The sequence below is a fragment of the Scophthalmus maximus genome, chromosome 13 (genome assembly GCF_022379125.1).
Source record: "Scophthalmus maximus strain ysfricsl-2021 chromosome 13, ASM2237912v1, whole genome shotgun sequence".
Classification (NCBI taxonomy): domain Eukaryota; kingdom Metazoa; phylum Chordata; class Actinopteri; order Pleuronectiformes; family Scophthalmidae; genus Scophthalmus; species Scophthalmus maximus.
This window is the reverse complement of record NC_061527.1, coordinates 13946811-13970169: the sequence shown is the minus strand read 5'-3', so window position 1 is coordinate 13970169 and position 23359 is coordinate 13946811. Positions and strand designations below refer to the sequence as shown.

Below are 23359 nucleotides of genomic sequence, written 5' to 3'. Positions count from 1 at the left end.
TGCGGAAAAAAGAGAGAACACACCCCACGTCGGGTCCAGCCTACAACTACAAAACTGAAGCAGTGCTTTGTTCTTGGGTTGTGTAATCTTGTGGACCAGATGGAGTTCTCTCTAAATGACTCATCATAATCCTTTGTGAACATTAAATCTCATGTTTTTCTGATCTTTGTGATTGACAGCTTCGGCCTTGCCCTCACCTGGAGCAGGATGTCCTGAGTGAATGTTTGTCCATGCAGCACCTTCAGAGCTCCACCTCGTCGCAGCACCTCTTCAATGGCAAAGATGGCCATTCTCCTGGACTGGGCCAAGACATCTTCACAGGTGCACACGGGACGCTGCCGTCATACAACACCCTGATAATGTAACATTATGGCGGCATTGAGTAATCCAATACCTCTGCTAGCAACGAAAAACTAAGTTTTCCATTCTCAGTGCACCTTCCGCATGTTTTCCCATGCTAGGAAAAATATTTTAATACCTCTTAATCATTTGCTCTTTAGTTTCAATGCAACTTGTCATATGACACTGGTAGTAGCACTAAGCTCCATGGTTGAGCAATTAAAAAAGTGAGTGCGAGAGACTGGCTGTGTCTCAAGGCATCGATGGCTAGGGAATATTTGCTCCAAAACAGAAGAACAGGCCAGAAATCCAGACACCTGGCCAAGCAGTCACGAGTCATCTGTGATAATCAACAGCCATGTAAACTTTCTTGCAGATGTATCGTGGAAATGCTGTGTTTTCCGGCAGTTAAAACTATTCTAGTGGCACGTTTGGTCAAATGTAAACAACTAACACCACCACAAGGTATCTTCATCTACATATACACATTTTATTATACAAACCACTTGGTTATTTAAGTGTTACAACCTTGTGCTTGTGTTTGTTTGGTTTGTATTCCATAACCATGTAATGTTAACCTGTCATCTCGTCATGCAAAGACTGCAAAAGCCATTAGCAACAGCAACAAACATAAACTTTTACTCTTCACATGTGGCTTTTAAAACTTCCATTCCTCTAATTGATGCATTTGGCCATCACCAAAAGTCAACACCACACTGGATTGGAAACAAGAGAGAGATAAATAGATTATAACAATCTTAAAGACAAGAAAGATGCCCCGCAGCTTCCTCAGTTTATGGACACATCTGTCTTTGTTTTCTTCCTGTACCCCGTCCAGGCTCCCCGTTGCTCTCTGTTATTGTTGCTGGAACTCTGCGCACCGTTGACAACTGTGAACGCTCAACTTGTCTTTGATTGTCGAACCGGGCCTCTGAGTCTTGGCTTTTTACCCTCGGCCTCCCTCTGTTTCTGAGTGGATGTTACTTACGCTCTTGTTTTAAAGGGTTTAAAGCCCCAAGGTGCTCGCTCCGAGCTGGTGCCAAAGTGTTCATGGACGCTTTGTTATTCAAGGCCAGCAATAGATGTCGCAGGTTGGCATTCTGGAACCGCATTTATACGGGTTTCACTTTGTTCTCGGGTCCAATCGGATGCATGTAAGACGTGGAGAAAAGTGGGCAGCCATCCCATCATTAACACTTGTGGAGCAGAAAATGAGTCATGCTTCCAGTCAGAGCTGAATTTGTTTTCCTGTTCGCTGGTTATAAGTCTGCTCTTATTCACATGGCGGCAGCGAGACTTACGAGAAGCCCTCTCTGTTTTATAGAGCATAATTGGAGTGTTCCCTAATTATCCAGAGGAAGTACTCATCATAGCTTTAATGCAGAGGTTTAAATGATCCTGCTGTTATGCGGAGTGTTGAGTTGATATACCTATCCATCTCCTTCTCACACAGAACTTGTTAGTTAGTTCCTGAACCCAACCAGAAGCCTTTACACAACATCTTCAGAAAATGAAAACTAACACTTTAAGATCCTCTCTGTCTCCCTCTGCAAGGAACCGGCGATGAAATTGAGGCAATCACAGCCATTATTTGTCGACTGTTTTGCCGCTCTGGTAGCAGATGTTGGGGCTAAAGGGGAAAACATTTAAGGTCTTTGACTGATGATTTGGGGGTAATGAATCAAGCTTGTAACCATTTCAGAGTGCTGTCAGATCAGGCCTCGGCATGCTTCCACTTGAGAACAGCTGGGCCTGGAAACGGCAAAACCAGGAGCACCAATCTTTTCTCTTCCCTCCATCTCTTCCTGTCCTCTCCTCTCGTCGCCGGTTAACTGCACCAGACAGTCAGCGCACGGCTCTCCTCGTGGATGCTGGGAAAGAAATCAGGCAATAAACGGGACAGAAGATGGAGAGAGTCGATTTATTGGGTCGGGAGAACAAGTGAAGACCATGTTCAGTTTCTCTCCGTGTTTACAATGTTTAGCTCTGGAATGATTTAGTCTTTCCCTATGGAGCAACATTATTAAATGTTGATGGAATTAAACCAATGGAAAATTGAAAGGTTTGAAAGATCACAACCATCGCAGTACATTCACAGACTGAAGTGTCCAAGTGGAACAAAAATGACAAATATTCTCTGGTTGGAACTTCTCAAATGTTAAGAGTTACTGCTTTTTTCTGTGTTATATTGTTGTGAAATGAAAGCATTTGGTTTTAATGTTGTTGGTTTCTGTTGGCTGGAAAAAACAAGCAGTTTTAAGACGTCATCATGGGCTTTGGGAACTTTGGGTAGAGCATATTTCATTAGAAATGGAAAAATAAAAACAAATAAAACATAAATCAATAATGACTATCATTATTTGCAGCCCTTGCCGCCTAAGGCATTCTGGATAAGAAAAATGGATCAGTGTTTAATCATAGTTTGCAGCTTGAAACAGTAGAAATTTGGCAACATGCAGGCAGCAAAAGTAGAAAATAATGACCCTCAACAGAAAACTACATCATCAAGATGTTAATCAAATGAAGTTTAGAAAAACTGAGCGATTGAATAGTGAAAGACATATTGGAGATTTTGGAGCAGATTCATAAATTGATTTTATTTCCAGCATATAAAATCATACTGTTTGAGTACACTGTACACGTAGATGTGTACATGCTGCAATGCTTCACACATACTGTACCCTTACAGTTAAACATATAGCTGTATGCACTCACATAACCATAACACGCAAACACACACAACACAGAGATTACCCTCATTCCGCCCTTTAATACCCTACTGTTCAAAGTCACTGTTCAAACACATGTAACATTTTAGTTTATTATTGGCTAATAAGAGCAAACAGCTTAAAGGACAAACAAGACCAGTCCCTGCGGCAGCACAAACAATGTACCCTAAATTACAGACAGTGCAAACACAGAACATTTTATTCTTATTTTTTACAAAGCTCTCTGATTGGATGAGGGTTGTCAAAACAAAATCCTATTGCCATGAAAAAGCTTTTGATTGGCTCAAAGGGAAGATGGAACGCAGGGCCCTCGGGTTTATTCGGCACATTTACTGAATTAGCTTTGTTTGTCTTTCAGGCCTGTACACTGGCTCCAGCACCCCCCATCACAGCGCCTCAGTGGAGCTCCTCTCCCCCAACCCTAACCCCAACCCCATCACCGCCACTGACCTGCCCTCACGACAACACCGACTAGACCGTGACCTCGGCAGCCCTCATCACCTGTCCCCACTGACTGCTATGGACGGCACGCGAGACGGGTGAGTCCTTTGTGGAAGTGGAACATGGATGTAGGACAGTAAAATTAAACAGCAAATCTGGTCAATTTAAAGGGGCAGTAAGCGATTCTAAAGAAATACAAGCTTTGTAAAAATTAGCAAATATTTCCAGGTTTTCGACACATTAAGAGCCGTGCTGGTGGTTGGGGCTGCAACTAGGCGGTTTTGGCCTAGCGGTTTGCGCGTCGGTCTCCAATACCGAGGTCCTGGGTTCAAAAAACAAAAACAAAGAGAAATAAGTTTTCTCCAAAATCTGCCCCTTTAATGTAAGGCCTTTTCCTGTCACATGACCTAAATATCTTAGTTGGCCTTTGCGGTCAGTTCAGATATGTGAGGAAAAGTCAGGTAACATCACAAAAACCCCCAGCAGACGAAAATGAACCCAGAAAGAGATTTGTCCACATTTACAAATCCATACACGTATGTATCCTGCACACCGGTCAGCAACTTAGCGGAGCACAAGCTTTCTTCCTCTACTAAACATCACCCTGATATTATCATTATGATCACATTGTCAACCATCATTTCCATTGTTTTTCACCTATTTATCGCCCTGAATCCAGGATGAACCGCAGGGCGAACCCACTTAGCTCATGTTAGGTTAAGCCTCTTGGTCCATGCTGACAAACCCCTTTGGCTGTCTTACTGGAAACAAACTCAACTGCTCAGCCCCTGAGACATGACTCTTGGGAGGAGGGGCTGTGCTGGTCACCACAGGGTCAACGTGACACATCACCAGCTATATTTCTGGCACTGGAATCAGTGTTCATAAGGTCCCCCATCTCTACTCGATACAATAGCGTCAGCACGATGACCAAACCTCTTGGCCGGACATGATTCACACTTTAATGGGAGTAAAGTGTCCAAGCAGTGTCATCCCCTGGTGTTTGTGTTGTGAGCTGTTTTACACTCAAAGGACAAGAATCAACTGATTCCCTCTGAAAAGAGGAAGAAATTTATATTTAAAGATGAACGATGGGCAAAGACTAACATATACTGCATTATACACTTAATCAGTTGATCATACTGCAAAAAATCTATACTATATTAAATCATATCATCTCAGTAGATGGTATTTCACCCAAATAATTGGGAAAATAAGTACAAAGTGAAAGCAGTAAAACTGAGGATGATTTAGTGAGTGTGCTTTTATTGCTACATCTTTGGCAAAGAAGAAAAATTTGTTTAGCTCTAATTGGCTGTAATAAGATTGCATTTATTAACTCTGCTGAAACCCATTTCTACAAATCTGCCTCTTACATTAGATACTGACAGTTGGAAAGAGTGCGCAGAAAAGCTGCAGCTAGAGGTGCGACTGCCTTGCTTGGGGACACTTCAGCAGGGACAGACGTGTGCGTGAGAGGCACAGAGTGTTTCCTATTAGCGCTGATGATTTCCCCAGAGAGCCACCAGAGCGGAGCTACAGAGCGTCAGTGTCGTCAGGAGGCACTGTGTGTACTGTACCAAACAATGTGCCGAAAACCAGGGAGGTAGAGAAGGAAAACAGCGTTTTACAGTTTAATAACATTGAGAAAGAGTGGATGGAATCGAGCATCATAAAGTGTGTGTTACAAAAGTGATCACGTTACGTAAACATGCTTTCCTTTAACTCTCTGGTCTGCTCTTGGGGTGTCTGCGTGTGTGTATACACTTTTATGCGAGTATAAACAGCATAAGCGCATGACACAATGAGGTTTGATGGCTTTCTTACCCTGAGAGCCGTGCATGCATTTGTACTCGTGTGTGGTAGTGTGTGTGTGTGTGAGTGAGAGGAGTTTACATATAGTAATCCAGGAAACACACATGATTGCATGTGATTGGGGTGTGAGGCACAGCAGACTGGTCGTCTTCCAGCACAAACACTGCAGCGGGCCGACGCAGTTAAACTGCGTGTGGACGTAAACGTCAGAGCACCACTCTGAGACGTCAGATCGGACTGGAAGGTGATGTGTTGTTTCAAGCCTTGAAAGCCTGAGAACGCTGTTGAAATTACCTCGTGGTTTAAGTGCCTCTTTCTCAGCAGCCTTCACAATCACCTGCACGGGGAAAGAAATGGAAAGTGAATAGAACCGGAGTAGGGGGATCTGTAACGGCAGGTTACATAGGCAGGGGGACATATTGGATGTGAGCGGTGGGTCTGTTCCTTTGGGTGCTTGATGAGGAACATCTGAATCGTGTGTGTGTGTGTGTGTGTGTGTGTGTGTGTGTGTGTGTGTCGTACAGTTAGAATCTTACATAATGTAACTTAAGTGCATATTACCCAAATAAGTAATCTCCCATGTTCATGTATATATTTGCCTCCCCATCTTAAGCTCCCTCATACTCCATTAGAATTGCAGCAATTTCCAAATTTTACGGATTTCATCGAAACAAGATGTTTGACCCCAAAGCGCTCATGAATGCAAGCACGCACACACATACCGTAGTGCTCTATCTCTTCATCGCACCACATGGACAGAGGGTGGGGCGAGGAGTGAAAAAGCGAGCGGTGGCAGGACCAACAACTAGCCCGGCATAATATGTCTACTTACATTTGCCTGAAGATTGGGGCATTTGATTTACAGGTTTAAGGCCTTGAGTATACTGGCTGCTGCCAAAGTCAATATCAGTGCCGCACTTGTTTTTCCCAAACGGTTTAGCAGGACATTAAACATTTTGACAAAAATTATCAAACTAACCTGCCTCTAGTGTGGCAGCCTCTGACCTCATAGCTAAATGTGTTTACTCTGACTCAAATGGGCCATTTAGACTCATTTTACTTTGTAAATAGCGATGTCATTTTTCTGAGGCTAATATTGAATTATACCGGGCAAAATGCATTTGGTTATCGGCTGGCACGTGTGAGAGTGAGAGTGTGTGTATGGGCTCTCTCATAGAGATGGTTGTTCAACCTCGGTGGCCTGTGCTCACAGAGAGATGGTTGGTAAATGTTGTCATTCAGTGCTTCAGCCATATGTGGTTGTATAATTGCAGAGGGGAGTCTCTGCTGCCTCTACCTAAGTATTCATATTGGAGCCCCTCTGCAAATATTATAAATACTGAGTTGGTTTGATACCTTGGCAATGATTGACACAGGCTAATTCAATTAGAGTGGCGGCGGAGACGGCACAGAGCTGCATTAACTGTCCCTGCCCTGCTCCTGGACGTCCACGGCTCGTAACTCCACACCGCCTGTCCTCCAGCCATTATCCTTCTCTGGCGATCCAGAAAATGAGTGTCGATCTCACAACCCAAACATTTTTGTCAACCCAAAATTCCTCCAAGTAGGATAGAGATTAAGGAAGGACCCTTTGTGTTCGGGGTAGTTATCTCTCTCTCTGACTAAAGTTAGTATCCAAGACCCCCAAAATATTCTGAGCACCGGCTCTGCTCTTCACCCTGGGGCCTGCGGCGCTGGCTTGGCTTTAGCTTAGCTTTAGCCAGGATGCTGTAGTCTGTCTCTCAAGCACAGCTTTAGCTTGCTAACCAGAACCAGAAGTGTTCCCACCGACCAGCGCCAAAGCCGCCCCCGTCATCCATCAGCGGGGCTTAATGGTCGGCTACGGAGGGGGGAGATGATAGGGCAGGCGGAGGGTGTTTGTGGGGAATGCAGGGTCTGCAGAGGACAGGGTCTGATCCCTGATCCCTGGTGGGACAGTTAGCTGCAGGTGAAGGAAGACAAACGAGGAGCAGAGCAGGACTGTTCATGAATCTTCAGGTTTCTTTCCATCCCGTCAGGCCTCCACACAGTGAGCCAAGACTACAATGGAAGCTTCACCTCCCAATGGGCCATGATGTCTCTGGACAATAGTTGCACTCCAGTGGTGATGACGCCCATGCCCACATACCTGAACACAAGTCATTTTGTCTGGGCCTTGTGTGGCCTCGGGGCAGCATCAGACCGTCCAGGTTGGAATGTCATTTTCATCTCCTTGTTGTAGCATTTGTAAGGCTGGAGTTTAGCCGAGGAACGTCAGAGCAGAACCAAATCTCATTCCCAGAATTACATCAGCTTTCCCATATTACTCACAGAAAATGCAGCTCACGTCGAAGTCACAGAGCTGGCGTCCACCAGGGCGAGGTCTCGCAAACCCTTAACCAGCCCTTTGAAAGACCTCACATTGACATCTCCAAGGTTCTACAATGTTAGTCAGTATTTTACATCTGTCTCTCAATTCCCCCTAAACCTTTGACCTTCTCTGTATTTATAAAATTTAGTCCATCAACCTGATAGCCTCACCTTCAAATATCCCCCCTAACTCTACCTTCAGGAATCAACAGGTCAGTGGTCAGATCGCTCTCAATGCAGCGGAACGGAGGTGGGTGGGCCGGCTGGAAAAAGGAGAGCATGCAGGACGGTCAGTGATGATGAATATCGGAGGGGAGATTAATGTGGCATTTGAAAGATTCCCCTCATACCTCAAGCTTGAGTAGCTAGCGAGCTAGAAAACTGGCGAGAACCAGGCCAGCTGGCAGTGATCAGCTTATGATTCACTTTAGCTGCACATAGAGGCAGCTCGTAAAAATATGAACAGTATAACTGTTTCCCGAGTTTGTGCTGACAGCAGCTCCCGGGGGGGAATGGTGCTCTCTGCAGGAACACATGGCCGCGGACTGGTCCCGTGCCAACCCCGTGGATTAGCCACGCTCACTAACAGCCAGCCACTCCAGCGCAGAACTAACACATGGTGTCACACAAGCCTCTTCAATTTTCTAGAGACTAGGTCAGGTGTAGTCCGTATACAGTGAGGCACTTAAACCTGATACCCAAATGAACATTTTCACAAGAAGAATCTCAGTGTGAAAACCACCTGACGATTCTCCAATCTGCTGTTACTTCCAAAAATGTATTGGCCTCAACTTCTAAATTTAAGTTGTGTTCATTGGCTAATCCTGCACACCTTGGAATTTGGAAAGTCCCCTCTTTTTGTTTATCAAAGTTATAAGCTAAAATGGAGAGTGTTGAGATCTTTTACTAAAGCAGGGTGCAATACCACATGATAACAATACTCTAACATTACGTAAGTAAGTCTTCTAACTTTTGCCTGAGTAAAAACATTGTCTTAAAAATGTACTAAAAATATTTAAAGTAAGGATTAATGAAAGTTGTTGGTAGTAAAGTTGGAACTATCGCTATCTACTTGTTATTTTACATTTTGTTGGTGAACATTTGTTTGTTGGTATGTAAAATCTGCAATGTATCCACTAGTTAAAGTTGTCAAATGAATGTAGTGAAGTAAAACGTCCCCCTCAGATGTAGTGTAGTGTAGTAAATAAAATATTTAGTTACTTTCCATATGATGGTAATCCCAGATTACTGCCAAAATATAATATTATGCTCATAGGCTCAAGGCCTATCTCTCCACCATATTTCATGAGATCAGTTCAGCTGTACAGGTGCACAAACACAAACCTCTCCTATAGACAGTAAAAATACTAAGACAGAGTATATTTATAATTAGTTTTACGGAGATCTCCACTGATGAAAAACAAAAACACATGTAGCCTGAAGCTGTGTCCAACAGCTAATTAAACTCTAAGTAAATGTAGCACCGGCTGGAACGTTTTGCAGCATTGTTTACCATCTCCCATCATCGGCCACTGTCTGCTGAATGCCATGCACAAAGCCACCGCCAGCCACTGAGTGCCGGGTGGGACGCCCCTCATGCATGGAGCAGTAGGTCATATAGTATTCTGGCCAGCAATGAGCAGTCATCTGATGGCTCGGCCGCCTCCAGCAACACTCTGTCATCACATTCATATAGAGCTTAGTGCAAACCATATGCTTCCACATAGTAACACAGCAGCAGTTTATGTGTAGGCATTCCTGCTATGCAGTCATAAGTAGCTCCTGAACATATGGGGTGGTGTTGATTGGCCAGCTCTTATTGTAAAGGCAGGTCTGTTGGCTATCAGTCTGTATTTATTTAACTTTTCACCAGATTGCCGTTTCGTCAAGTCAATGTCAAGTGTGGAACATTAAGTCGTTAAATTGTTGGTAATTTTTGAGTTTCTTGTTAAATTTCATATTTAACACTAAATAAATACCAGACGTGGTTCCTACTGTACTTCTGGGTAAATACGGTTTATCACTGTGATCTCATGAAAACAGAAAAAGCCATTAAATATCTCTACACATTTTAGACTTGTGCTGCTGTAACCTTAGAGTTGAAGAAATAGTTTGACATTTTGGTAAATAGGCTTATTCATTTTTATTCTTTTAAATATAAAGCTACACAGGGGCCAGCTAGCTCAGTGGAAAGTCTGGAAACGGAGAAACAGATAGCCTGGCTCTGTCCAAAGGTAATAACATTTCTAAACATCACTGATTAACACTGCATTTCTGTACAACCTGTTAATTTTACATTTTGATTTTTGTACAAAATAAATGAGTTATCACACAGTTGCGGGTGGTCTTTTTTTAAGCCTTTGGACAGAGCCAGGCTACGAGTTTCCCTCTGTTTACATCCTTTGTGCTAAACTAAACTAACTGTCTCCCGGCTCTAGCGTCACGTTGCTTGCACAGGCTGGAGAGTGGTATCAATTTTCTCATTCAACTCTTGGCAAGAAATGAAATTGGAGTTTTCTGAGAGGGTCAAGCTTTTCCTTTATAGTGATTAAATTGAGACTTTTCTGTGTTTAAAGTGTTGCTGGAAATGTTACCTGGTGTAACCCAATAAGTTCGCAGTTACGCGAAAAGTGACTTTTACATAAATGTAACCTGGGCACGAATTTAGACCCGAGACAGACACTCAAAACTGCCATCACATTAGAATAACCTGAAGTGTATATCTTTCTGCAGACAATTCTGTTGCTAATGTTTCTACAACTTCTGATTTTGAGTTGGAATAACTCTAAATGCCTGAATTAACTGTACAAATGTTCAGAAAACCCTTTGTGTCCACACAGCAATGACAAAATTTGAAGCAGCATATTTTTCATGTTAGATGATATGATGTTAATGTTCGAAACCTTCTGCACAAGCTCAAAGAAGCATGCTGTGGAGCATGCCACTGCCTCTGCAGGTTTTAAAATGCTGAACCAGTTAAACTGTGATGCCAAGTGGCAGAAATACGATCAGCTGCTATGAACATCATTTTTCACCATTTGCTTTAACGCTTTCGATCTCCAGATTGGGGTTTCCTTAGTGCACCGTGAGACTCTACAGTAATCCTATTGACAAGTTTAGGAAGACGATCTACCTAAATGTGATTTGCTACAGTTGTATCAAATGAAACATTTATCTAGTAACATGGACAAACCTTTAATTAAGTGATCAATATCCTCAAAAAAACATGTTCCCCCGGCTGTTTCAGTCCCACAAAGTCATAAAAATGCAATCTTAATATCTCAGACGTCATGAACGTAAACATGTTTTTTGCATTTTCTTCTCTCTCCAGGCCACAAAGCCTTTGGGTTACTGCAATGGTTGGCGGTGTGTGTGTGAGTGTGAGACAGTGTGTGGGGAGGGAAGGGGGGTGGTTTCACTTGAATGCATACTCTCCTGTTTGTTGACTTTAGATCATAATATGTGGTTGGAAGACGATTACGTGTGGGGAGCCCAAGTTTCCACACGCCTGGGCTGTTTCGTCTTCTGTGTGTTGAGGACCATTAACTGCCCCGCTGGGTTTGTCCGATCATGTGGTTAGAGTGCCGGCATGTAGCTCCGGCTTTGATTGGGATGTCACGATGCATGAAGCATTTTATTGAATAATTATCGACACCATCAAGTGCTGTAAATGCATATCTCACCCACCCTCTCTGTGTCTCCTGCAGGGTGCCGGGTCCCCTCCTGTCTCCGGGGATGAAGGGAACGGTGACGCCTCCTCCTCCACCTCCCCCTCCTCCGCTGGAGAAACAGCATGCTCACCAAAAACACTACTCTCACTATCACCATCATCAGTCGGCTAACGACGGTAAGGACATACCTAGAGATGGGAAATATTTTTTCGATGGAAATGGAAAATAGTTATTTGCATTTCAGATTCATATCCTGAAATTTTCCGGTGGCGAGTCATTCTGCAACATGTAGCCTGTGTATTAGTCGTATACTATATGTTGTCCTTTTGAGATGAATTCACAGTGTCAGATCTTTTAAATATGCTTCATATCAACACATCTCTGTGTCTGTACCACCAGACCCACAGAAAGGAAGTCAGAGCAGTGATACTGCCCTGTGGCTCTGTCTGAGCATTTTTAGGACAGAGACAGTCGTAGGAGCAGAGTGGGGAAAACCACATGCCGGAAGACTTTTCCCTGCACCGAATTAGCCCAACACAGTGCTGGCTCATGTAGTCAGCTGTCTCTCAGCGGCCGAACATTGGAAGGCTCAGCTGTCACTCCCCAGCCTTTTTCCTAATGTCTTAAACACTGTTTTCCCTGTAAAGATCTACACATGGACGTCTCTCTAACCACGCTGTGGTCAGGGAGTTGCGTAAAAGCGCTCCTGGAAAGGCTGCCTCCCCATTTTCGTGACTCCTGTGGTCGATTCTGAGTACAAACTGAGACGATGGGGACAAATGTTACATACTATGGGCCTGGCAGAGGTAGCACAGGCACAAATATAGCATTGTCATAACTTGAGATCCCCATTAAGTTTCAGCCAGATGAAGCGGCGCTTACTGACCTTGGACACAATCACCCATAGATGCTGGTGGCAGCTGATCAAGTCAGGCTTCTATTTTTCTTCTCTCTTTCTGTCGTCCCAACTCTCCAACATCCTCCCTCATTTCCTAGAATACCAAGGCAGCTTTCAGAGCTGCTTCCATTTCGGAGACTCCTACAGGATGGAGCAGACGGTCGGTGGTGTCCACGTCCCAGGAGATTCTCACGCCTACACTTCCCATCAACACAATGGCTTCCACATGTCGACAAACAATGCCGGCTCTGCGGGTGAGGAAGATTACCTCGGTGCCTTAATTCCACAATCATAAAGGATACAGATCCTAGACGATAACCTGAATGATTTCATCAAAAATTACTACACAAACTGCACTTATCATGTCTATTCCAGGCTTCAGCTTGACCCAGGAGCTGCAAGGAAACGCAGGGTGCCAGTTCTCTTCAAGCCCAGAGGAGAGCATTTTCTTCCAGGTGGGCAACTTCGACCGCAGCCTGAGCCACATGTCGTCTGTCTACACAGAGACATAGAGCAACGCTGGAGCAGGGCACGCTTCACCACACCCACTCCACTACTCTGCAGTCTGACTCCTTTCTTTCACATGCATCTTCACATACTAGGATTACTTCTACTTTAATTCTTGTTTTGCTTTTTTTCAGCAACAAAACATAGATCATGCAGTTAAACCAATATCATTTATAGATTCTTCTGACATAATTACTGCAGGTGTCAGACGGATGAAAAACACCCAAAACAATAAAGACAAAAAAGTTTTCAAGTCAAATGTGAATAGCTTTCAAACGAAAATGCCTCATCATCGTGTGTCATAAAATGATACTTTCTTTCCTGGTCTTATGTGAACCATTTTCCCAAGAAATCACATCGGTTGACTTGTGCTGAGTTCTATCTCTACTAAATCTGTCTTCTGTGGCTGTGAGGGAAGCTTTCTAATGTCTGAGAAAATAACCCCAATGATGTCAAAGTGATGTCATGAGGGTTATTTGGGATGGCGTTTGAGACAGATTTATAACAGAAAGCCTCAGTTATGAATGAGCAGTTTTAAATATGTGGGTTGATTCACCCCGCAGGGAGCGTCTTTTTTTCTGCAGTATGAGAAATGTAGATTAAGGTCTTTTCTGTAGAAGTGATGACATCTCAACCTCTGCTGGATCGATTTTCTGTTTTTTAATCTGTCTCTTCCTAATCCCCTGACATAATGAAAGTACAGAGGTAAATCGCTGTGACACCGTTCAGGTTAATCCTACAGCAGCTCAGTTAAAACGATGTTAAATATATAGGAAGGGAGACTTGGGGGGGAAAAAAATTGTTTTATTTGATACAATTTTTATTCATTTTAAATGAAGGCAATATTACAAGCGACATAAATCATGAAGTATGACTTTTTAAGACATCGTCCACTCGATGACGATAAGCAACAGAAACTTTGCCTCTCAGATTCAGAATCACATTTATTGGTCAAGAACTCATGTACACAGACTGCGACTTGGTTTCTCTGGTGCTAAGTCTTACACACTTACAGTACAGTCAGACGGAACTTTTATCATGCAGTTTTTTTTTTTACAGCTTCAATATATCAACTTCAGACAAGACAAAACTCCTGAATGGACTTTAAATGACACGTCCTCTCCCTCCTCATGTTTTCTCTCTCTCTAATCTACAGCTCTCAATCTATTTTAGACTGGAGTGTAGAAAAGAATATATAATTTTGCCGTGTTTGCATTTCTGTATTTTTTTGTTCAGTGTCTTGTGCTTTTGAATTTGTTTCCTGGGGGTTTGGGCTCATTCAGCAATATTGCAGAGAAACCAACCTACTTTATTAAATATGTATAAAATGTACAGTTTGTTTACAACAATCATTTGAATGTTTTGTCATTTCTCAATTTAAGGTATAATAAATTGTTTGGTCACTCTGTTTGTTTTTTTTAACAATGAAAATAATGCAGAGAGGAATGAAATCATTCACGTTGTGTTGCGCCAGACCATTGGTGAGAGAACCCCTCAGCGGTGTTGTTGTGACCTCTAGTGGATACTGATGAATACTGCAGACAAAACCACTGAACTAAATACTTTGTCACTCCCTCGGTGTGTTTTGCTCGCGTGCAACAGCTCGCCACTGCGTCTTATTTCTGCTTCTTCTTGTTGAGGTAGCTCTGATAATAGAAGTTACTGAAGAGGATGATGAGGGTGACGCAGTAACCAAACACCACCATGTTCATGGCGTCGGGGAAGTCGCACTCCGTGAACAGGTTGTAACCAGTGTGCAAGAGGAACATCAGAAACTGCACCTGGACAGGCAGCAGACGAAGTTCGGTTCAGTTTGAGTTACTTTAGAAAAGTCTGTACATGTTTAATCCCTGTGAGCAGGAGCCACTCACCAGCTGAAGAGACGTGAGGTATCGTTTCCACCAAAGGTACTTTTGCATGTGAGGGCCGAAGGCAGCCAGGCCGTAGTAAGAGTACATCACTATGTGAACAAAGGTGTTGACCAGGCCGATGAAGAACGCTGTGGGATGTGGTACAAACAGAGCAAAAATGTTCAATTTGAGTAATGAAATACATCAAAAATATTGACAATGTTTTAAAGTATTGAGAAGGATGTCTCTGTTGAACATAGAAACTGATGCTGTGGAGTAAAAGGAACAATATTTCTCTCTGAAATGTGATGGAGTAGAAGTAGAAAAGTACCTCAAAACTGTACTTAAGTAAACATACTGTTCTACTTTGAGATTATATTCAACATTACCATTAGGTTTCAGTTATAATGAACAGTTGGAATTAAGAATAAATAATAAAGCTAGGATTATGGTTCTATGCCCCCGCTTACCAGTCAAGTTGGTGGAAATATGGTCACGATCTCATGATTTTACTATTCAAGTGACATGAATTCGTATGTGTTATGTGCTATTGGGTTATTTCGACCCTTTTATCACAAACTCACCCACTCCAGTTCTTTCTAAAACCATGAAAAAAGATCTAGCTCCTAAACTGTCCGTGGTACTTAACCTCAAGCACATGAGTTGCTATTGAAGATGTAAATCTTGTGTCAAAGTCTCGAATATACGGTTCAACAAAAACAAAAACAAGCAGGCATATAAATCATATATACAAGTCAAGTCTTATTCCCAATCACTATTGCAAAAGTTGCTCAAACATGTGTTGGGATTTACAGCTGTCTGGATTAATACACATCTGTAGCTCCAGTGAGTATCAGCCAGATGGTGAATAATACATCAACCCGACAGAACTACAGAGCTCTGGTTTGTTCTAGTGAAGGACTGTGTCACTCAGTGCAGTGGTTGGGCTCATTTCTATGTTTTTGAACAACAATGGAGCTCTGTGCCACAGAGGAGCGTCACGCTCCGGCTACACAGAAAATAACTGTAAAAGAGGATCCAATGGGGGTTTTTTTGTTTTCATGGGATTCATGGCACTTACAGCTCACCCAGCTGTAGGTGCATCAGTGCCATCAGAGCCCTCAAATGAAATGCAACCACACCAGTCGACTTACACTGCCCTCCGGCCACATACTTGACCCCTGCCCACCAGTTGAAGATCATGGTGCCGTGGTGGTAGACATGAAGGAAAGTCACCTGACTGCTCTTCTTCCTCAGGATGAAGAAGAGCTGCTCACACAGAGAGGAAGAGAGGAGGCCGTGTATTCTCACCCCTCGGATTGAATTTCAAACATTAACACTGATTAAAAATGTTTTATTTACCGTGTCACTGAGCTCTATGACCTTCGAGAAGAAAAACCACCAGCAGACTCGGGCCATCTGGAGGGAGGGGACAATGGACATATCGGTATTAATCCCATAAAAAAGTAACTATATGTTTTATGCAGTCAAATTTCTACATGAACACATGAGCAAAGTGGGAAACACGCTTACCCTCATGGCCAGTGGGCTGGTGCTGTAATCTACAGGCTGACACAGGTAGCTGTAGTTTGAGAGCCATGAGGTGACCAGGAACTAGAAACATTAAAACAACAATTTAATAAAACGTATATGTGGTAAAAGGGAATATTTTAAATTGTATGTTCATGCTCAGGTTTGCTTTGGGTTTGTTCCGTGTTAAAACAAACAAAAGCAGCACTGTCATACCTCATAGAACATGTGTGCAGACAGGCCGACCATGGCGAAATTGTAAACTATGAGAAGGACTTTGAGGTCAACAGGTTCCCTGTGCTTCATCAGCCGAGGGCCGGCCCAGACCACACTGAGGTAAACCAGGAAGATGAGTGACACCGGGACGGGGGAGTAGACCAGCAGCCACAGGTCCGTCCTCTCGTCTGGAACATACAAACAGCCGGGTCAGGGACACCAGGGTTCTCAGTTTGAGGAGCTCACGCCTTGATTCCCTCAAACTGTCACCACTGCTCAGGAGGAATTTTTGGTTTCAGTCAGCACAGGAGATGCCAGGTGTTTACATTTTGACATGTTCCAGTTGTGTTCAGGAGGACCCAGTGCATGTGCAAATTTGGTAAATGTAAACTAAATTCGGTTTTGTAAAGCTGGGAAAAGGGGGAACACTAAACAATGCAGTTCAGTGGGCCTCGACTAGACAATTAAAGGGCTAGCCCGGAGTTTTGCCCCTCACACTCACTGCAGGAACGACATGCTAACATTTAACAGGGTAATATACTTTAAGAAATGGCGTTGTGCCGGTGAACCATGTGACGGGCCCCAGAGCAGCGGTTGTGAAGACAACACACACATCTGCAGCTCCCACACTCCGAACTGTGAGGACAGTCTGCTGCAAAGGAAACACAAGAAAGAGAAAATGAAGTAACCATCATACCTCCATTGTCTAGAATCCCTTGGTACACAGACAGGAAACGTTGCCACGCGGAAGACGCCATCTGAAGACAGACAGGACAGCAGCGATCACAACAATGAAAACTTTCTCAAAAAGAAATCTGAAGGAGCAAAGTGGAAGAACGATCTCGTGCATCGGGGCCTCGCCTCGAACACGGAGCTGCTGCAGCAGCAACGCGAACCTTTGCACGACAATCTGCAGCCGATTGGTAAATAATGATTCGCCAAGTTCAACCGATGGGTGTCAACTCAGATCCTCGGTGGTCGGTCAGTGAAAGACGGACATCTGCTGCTGCTCAGAGGAGCCGCAGGCTGGACTGAGGACCAGTGAGAAGAGACCAGGAGTTCTCTTCCACCGGGGTTTAATAAGAGAGGACTGAAGCAGGTAGATGTGGAGCACTTCCACAACTTCTTCTCTCTCGGTTGGGACTTATTTTTCTGACCGGGTCAGACGGTTAACGGCTCCGCACAGTAGAGGGCGCTGTTTCCTGCCAACAGGATTTTTTTTTACTTTTTATCTATTTATTCATTTGTTTTCATGTGTCGTTGAATATATGTACTATATATGTCATAGACTGTGTATGGAAATGACTGCCATTCAAAAAAAAAAAACATACACTTCTCTCAAAATACTAAGTCAGTCATTTTTTCTGAAAATAATTTCATAATTAATAAGATATTAGGGCTCATGTTTGGGATGTGTGCCTGGTTTGATTGATATCCCCAGTGTGGAATGATTGGACATGGCAGGTTTTGAGTCAGTTGTGTTAAAACTCTGGTTATTTTGTTATTTGCACGAGTATTTTCCTCTGAGTTTTGGGCCACAGAAATGAAGACAATCAGTGTCCCAAACAGGACATACATGCAAGTCCAAGGTTTTTATACAGCTTACGCTAACCAGTCTTATCCCCATTAATAAGTTTGCACTTTTGAAAAAAGTAGTCAGTGTCATTCCGATATCCTCTGGAAGCTAAAGTCAAACCAACTTCAAAACGTGTAGAAAACAAAGTCCAATGGTGTAACGGTTGTAATAACAAACAAGGTCAACGTGGATACTTACGCTTATCACTTCACACATGGCACCAGTTTAAAGGAAACCTGGTGTTTGTCCGAGTCTGGATGTTAGCTCTCATCAAAAATGACACTTTTATCCCCGCCTGCAAAAATTACACATTTATTGTGGTAATAGACAACATTTATCTAACATGCTGTTTGCAAAGTGTTTAGTGAGTTGACACAAAATTATGATAATAGCACTGCAGCACATTTTAAGGACGTCATACAGATTCCACACAGTCCCTCATTGTCATAATATAGTGATAAAAATATTGTCTGCAATGAGGTCATTAAAAAACATCAAGGTACAATGCTGATGCACGACAAGTCCAAAGTCCCACTACAAGTTCCTACGAAAATATCAAATGAGCCGTATTTTTTGGCAATTTAAAAGCTGATCTCTTTAAAATAATGCAATGGCATTTTGTGTTTAGTTACCACTGATGGGACCAAGGTATCATATACATGAAGAGGCACTTTGAAGGACTTTCACCCCAAATTCCATCAAGATTCCTCTTTCACTGCCTTGAAGAAGGAGCTGAGCGAGAGCTGTCCGCCGCTGACGCAGGGTTTTTTCGACCTCCGTGGTTTCTTGTCAGTTGTTTTTTGCTTCTTTCCATTCTACAGGAGGGTAACAGATGCAAGTGAGATTCATAGGATCAAAGAACGAGGTGCATTTTTGTCGAGGATTATACAATGCATACGTATAAAGAGGCACTTACCTTAGGGGTTTGTTCTTTTTGACTGTCCACAGAATCATGAAGCTTCACAATCTGCAGAGAGTTGAAACGTTGAACCCATTAACTTACAGTGTCTGAACACTCACTCCTGCTTTTTCTTTCACATCACATCGTCTGAAACAGACTCAACAACAAGCTGCAACCCTGCCTCAGATTCTCTGAAACTGAGTTTAATGAGATGATTAACGAGACGACGTCTTTTTCATCTATTTTACAAACTGTAACAACACCAGCTCCGAACAGCAGCACAACACCAGGGGGAAGCTGAAATTAGAAACCACTGATATCTTGTTATAGGACAACTCCACACAGCTCATGTTACATATCACACACTTGCTGCTCGGTAGTTGCTTTACACTTTATTCTCCTGTGGCTAAGGAGTTAGAGAGGGTCGTCCACTAAACAGAAGGTCGGTGGTTTGATTCCCGGCTCCTCCGGCCTGCATGAAGAGGTGTCCTCGGGCAAGACGCTAAACTAACCTAACAATATTTCACACACAAAAACTTCACGAAACACCAACCTTTTTCACTCCTGTGGACACGGCAGCTTCCTGCAGAGCAGCTCTGCTGAGCCACTGTGCATTTTCAGTCGGTGCTCGTGTTTGTCCGTCCGTCAGACGCACAGTGTGAACCACATACGTCTGGTGGATGTGGGAGAAGATGTGAACCACCTGCAACCAGCGAACGATCAGCGATTCCGTCAGAGACTTGTGACATGGAAAAACGTTTAATTGTGTATAAAAAAAAGCGTGCATGACACTCAAGTGTGCTCACCTCCCCGATGTACTGGAGGAGGCTCTCGGTCAGGCGACTCCCCAGTATCCTGCTGACCTCGGCGCACAGCGCCCTCTTCTGTTTCGTGTCTGAGTTCTCCTCCTCCAGCAGGAGACTCGGAAACTCCCACAAGCCAGCCAACAATCCTGAAAAAACACACACACAAATGTTCAGGCTGAATGATTGAAAAAGTCAAATAAGGATGCGAAAAACAGCATAGCAATTCTCAGGCTGTAGACTTATTTATTTAGGAGGAAACAGCGTGGGCACTGACCTTTGTCCGGTCTCTGTGTGAGCAGGTACTCGTCCTCTCCCCCGTCTCCACATCTGATCACCACACAGGTCAGAGTTCTCTCCACTCGGGGCGGCTTCTTTGCCGGCTTCCTGGGGAAGTTGTGAACGCCCAACTCATCGTCCCAGGGCTCGGAGGGACACAGTCGGCATGTCCCACTGGAGACTGAGGGAGAGGAGAAAAATGATCTAGCATCACACCTACAAGAGAGTCTGAGATACCTGTAGGAGGAGGAGAGAAGGGAGAGCACTTACCACAGTCTTCGATATCAGGCGGGGCTGACGTCTTCCTATCCAGCTTCCCCAAAAGTTTCTTGGAGTTTTGCTCTTGTTTGACATGAACCTGCAAATTCAGACTATGTATAAGTTAATGTATGATGACTTGACCTTACTATGATCCAAGGCATTTACTGTATGATCGCCATTGGCACTGACTTCTTCTGTGTTTACAACACGAGGAAAATCATAATTACTTCTTATTGGCAATGGTTAGCACCCGTGATGAGCTTTACCTTGTGATAAGAGTGGCAGTGAGACTGTACAGGACACTGGCCGCACACTGGTGCTTTAGGGGTGCACACCCGTGCCCCCAGCTCCATCATGGCCTGGTTAAAGTCCCCGGATCTCTCTGGGTCAACCAGTGTATTGGCTAGATCCCTGAAATACAACGGAAAGAAAGAAAGAGCTTGAATCACAGCATATTCTTAATCAGACAACTTTGGACATGCAGGAATCAATACACTGATTCGGCTTAAGACATTAGGGTCTCCTTACACTTTTTTCCATCAGCTCACAACCAGTAGTTTATTGTATAAAGTTATTTTTCAGTTAATCAAACCAGAAGAGAAACAAAAACCAGCATGACAGTAGCATTTAAACATGTCAAAGTTTGTTGAGGATATTTGTTTTAAACTCACCAAAGTGCCTCTGTCACTGCAGGACTAGTGCTGTCAGCTCCGATGGCCCTCAGGCGACACAGCACCCGGATCACATTGCCATCCACGACTCCAGTAACCTAGGCAACGGGGATGATTGCAGTCATCAGTGATAAAACGAGGCACTGCGGTTATCAAAGGTGGCTCCTAGAAACAGTATGTGTCTAAAGGAGAGTGTGTGTGTGTGTGTGTGTGTGTGTGTGTGTGTGTGTGTGTGTGTGTGTGTGTGTGTCACCCTCGACCAACCTGTCCTAGTGCAATAGAACCTATAGCTGCAGCAGTGTAGCGTCCCACACCAGGCAACTGTTTGAGCAGGCTGTCAACTGTCCGAGGCATCCGTCCCTTCAGCTCTGTCACGACCTGGAAAGAAAACAGTCATGTAAAGTTTAACCACACCAGTTACTAAACATTTTAAGATGTGTTTACACTCTTTGCACTGGGCAACAAATTTGCTGGAACGGTGTCAACACAGACCTTCTGAGCTCCTTCATGAAGTCGTCTTCCTCGGGAATAGTATCCAAGGCCCGCCCACATCTGGTTCACCTCCTACAAGTAAATGTACAAAAATTATTTCATGTCAAAAAAACAATAAAATTCATCAGTTTCTGTCGCTGCTCTTGGTAATCACCTCAAGAGTAGCAGCTGAGAGATCGTGTACAGTGGGCCACCGCTGGAACAGAATGAAGGGAGAGTCCAAATTACACATAAGGCAGAATATTCACTAGATTTATCAATTACTTAATACCTCAAAGATGCCTACCTTCATCCACTTGTTGTAGTAGTCTATTACTGTGGCAACTTGAGTCTGTTGCAGCATGATTTCTGAAACCCACACTGAGGATAAGGCGAGAACACGGTCATGTGAGTGGAGTCAGCAGCAGGCAGACATATCTAAAATTTGTCATCAAAACATTTTCCTATACCTGCATATGTCCTGATGTTAAGGTCTGGTTCTGTCATAGCCTGTCAGAGAAACACAGGGAGCCAGCCTGTTACATTACTCCATGGTAATCAAAAGCATTTGGTTCTACACTGCCTGATGTGTTGGGAAATATAACTTGATATGAGGAACTTCAATTAGCATTTTGCAATGTTAGGACATGATGGAATATCCTCTTGAATGATGAATTTTATTATTCAGTTGTCATTAAACGCTTTGTTGAAGTAAGACTCTGTGCTGATGAATGAGAACAGATCATTTTCAAAAAAGCAACAGGAAAACAGGACGCGCACACAACGACTGGAAGAGTCAAATGTTTCTGTTTACCAGAGTCCTCCATGGCAGCTCTCTCTTCTCCGCGTCGTACCAGGTCAGGAGCCGAGAGCGCAGCAGCACGACATCAGCAGGATCAGGAAAGGTGTGGTACGTGGAGGACGAGGCCGCGTTCGTAGTTTCCTCTGGAAGGGCAAAAAGAACATTTTCCAGGCAAATTCCACTCCATGTTAAATGCAGAAGAGTGGATTGGCAGAATATATTATTACTTCTTCATTTTTAAATATATATTAAGAATATAAATATGCCCGGCCCACACGACCTTGCAACCTTGCAAATATGCACACAAACACCAAAGTGCAGCAAATCGTAATTAGCTTTAACAGTTCAGGCCTCGGACCCTCATTCACGAATCACTGACGATAACAAACATACATTCTGCAGTACGGGCAACAAGCAGTCTTTAGAGACCAAGTCAGATAATGTGTGCAGGGTACTAATTTGTTACATTAACATATGTTAAAGCAACTGGGACAAAAACAATTCCCTGTGTACTTCTTGCCATATTTCTGAAATGCATTATTTGGTCTGTGCTGTGATCTATTGCAATTATCCACTGAGGGACACCACATTTCAAATATCATGTAAATCACACTCCAGCCACCCATAAACACCGTGTAACATCATGATAACACATAGATTATCATAGATTATAAAGGATTGAGTCACAGGAGAACAGGTGTGGTTTGATAGGACAAACACTCTGCTGGTTCATGTCCATGTTGACAAACGAAGAAGCCAGTGTCTGTCTTTTAAATCCCACGTTTGACAACAGTGCGTCATCTGTACCTTCTTTCGCCGTCTTTGTCCTCCGGCGCTTTGGTTTTGCAGCTTCTATAATTTCCCGTCGGGCTCTTTTGCCTTTGTGTATCGCTGAACGTAACCTGCTCATTGTCGGACTCTGTAGTGCTCTGACACTTATTTCAGTTCGCGTTTACCTCATGGGTTCAGCTCGTCTCCCGCCACGTTCAGGACGTGACGCTCGCTGCTCGTCCAATCCGCTGCAAGGAAGCCGGGGCCGTAGTAACACGTCATCTCCGGTGGGCAGGTCTCGTGTATGGTTGCGCGATGAACATTTCTTACTGATCTTTTTGACTATCAATTTCATAACCGTGGATAAAAAGATACACGCATTTTATTAATGCATATTCAAAATAAATAAAACAAGGTGAAAAATTATCACATGCAATTTAAAGCAAGCTAATAACAACACATTGAAAAAATCTTAGGAC

General features: G+C 43.5%; 3 protein-coding genes across 5 annotated transcripts in view; 1 reads left to right on the top strand and 2 right to left on the bottom strand.

Annotated features, from left to right (window-relative positions):
• LOC118318783 (zinc finger protein GLIS1) overlaps positions 1–12941 on the top strand; it is a 68225-nt gene extending 55284 nt beyond the window's left edge. For all 3 annotated transcript variants that reach the window (XM_035648760.2, XM_035648758.2, XM_035648759.2), the window contains exons 9-13: positions 180–321; positions 3427–3607; positions 11381–11520; positions 12341–12496; positions 12618–12941. In XM_035648760.2, the coding sequence (XP_035504653.2) occupies positions 180–321; positions 3427–3607; positions 11381–11520; positions 12341–12496; positions 12618–12754 (756 nt within the window). In that variant the 3' untranslated portion in view covers positions 12755–12941. The remainder of the gene's footprint in view (positions 1–179; positions 322–3426; positions 3608–11380; positions 11521–12340; positions 12497–12617) is intronic.
• Positions 12942–13675: 734 nt separating this feature from the next.
• On the bottom strand, positions 13676–18728 carry elovl8b (ELOVL fatty acid elongase 8b). The gene is made up of 9 exons (XM_035648776.1): positions 18609–18728; positions 18120–18216; positions 17043–17103; positions 16346–16533; positions 16133–16213; positions 15962–16018; positions 15754–15868; positions 14621–14748; positions 13676–14530 (listed from the first exon to the last, which is right to left on the bottom strand). The coding sequence occupies exons 2-9, from the start codon at positions 18135–18137 to the stop codon at positions 14366–14368; spliced, it is 813 nt and encodes a 270-aa protein (XP_035504669.1). The 5' UTR covers positions 18138–18216; positions 18609–18728; the 3' UTR covers positions 13676–14365.
• Positions 18220–23114, bottom strand: mutyh (mutY DNA glycosylase). Its single transcript, XM_035648768.2, has 15 exons — positions 22917–23114; positions 22122–22252; positions 21778–21817; positions 21615–21688; positions 21483–21524; positions 21329–21400; positions 21101–21214; positions 20837–20934; positions 20432–20576; positions 20175–20262; positions 19903–20085; positions 19629–19774; positions 19376–19525; positions 18838–18888; positions 18220–18736 (listed from the first exon to the last, which is right to left on the bottom strand). Exons 1-15 carry the CDS (start codon positions 23017–23019, stop codon positions 18620–18622), a joined length of 1554 nt encoding a protein of 517 aa, XP_035504661.2. The 5' UTR covers positions 23020–23114; the 3' UTR covers positions 18220–18619.
• Positions 23115–23359: the final 245 nt, after the last annotated feature.

Coding starts and splice junctions, on each gene's coding strand:
- elovl8b (XM_035648776.1), bottom strand. Junction 16,534..17,042: donor AGGGATTCTAGACAATGGAG/GTATGATGGTTA, acceptor TGTATGTTCCAG/ACGAGAGGACGGACCTGTGG. Junction 16,019..16,132: donor CCAGCCCACTGGCCATGAGG/GTAAGCGTGTTT, acceptor CCCTCCCTCCAG/ATGGCCCGAGTCTGCTGGTG.
- mutyh (XM_035648768.2), bottom strand. CDS start 23,019: ATGAGCAGGTTACGTTCAGCGATACACAAAGGCAAAAGAGCCCGACGG. Junction 20,263..20,431: donor ACTGCCACTCTTATCACAAG/GTAAAGCTCATC, acceptor CTGAATTTGCAG/GTTCATGTCAAACAAGAGCA. Junction 19,526..19,628: donor TCCTCCAGTACATCGGGGAG/GTGAGCACACTT, acceptor CGCTGGTTGCAG/GTGGTTCACATCTTCTCCCA.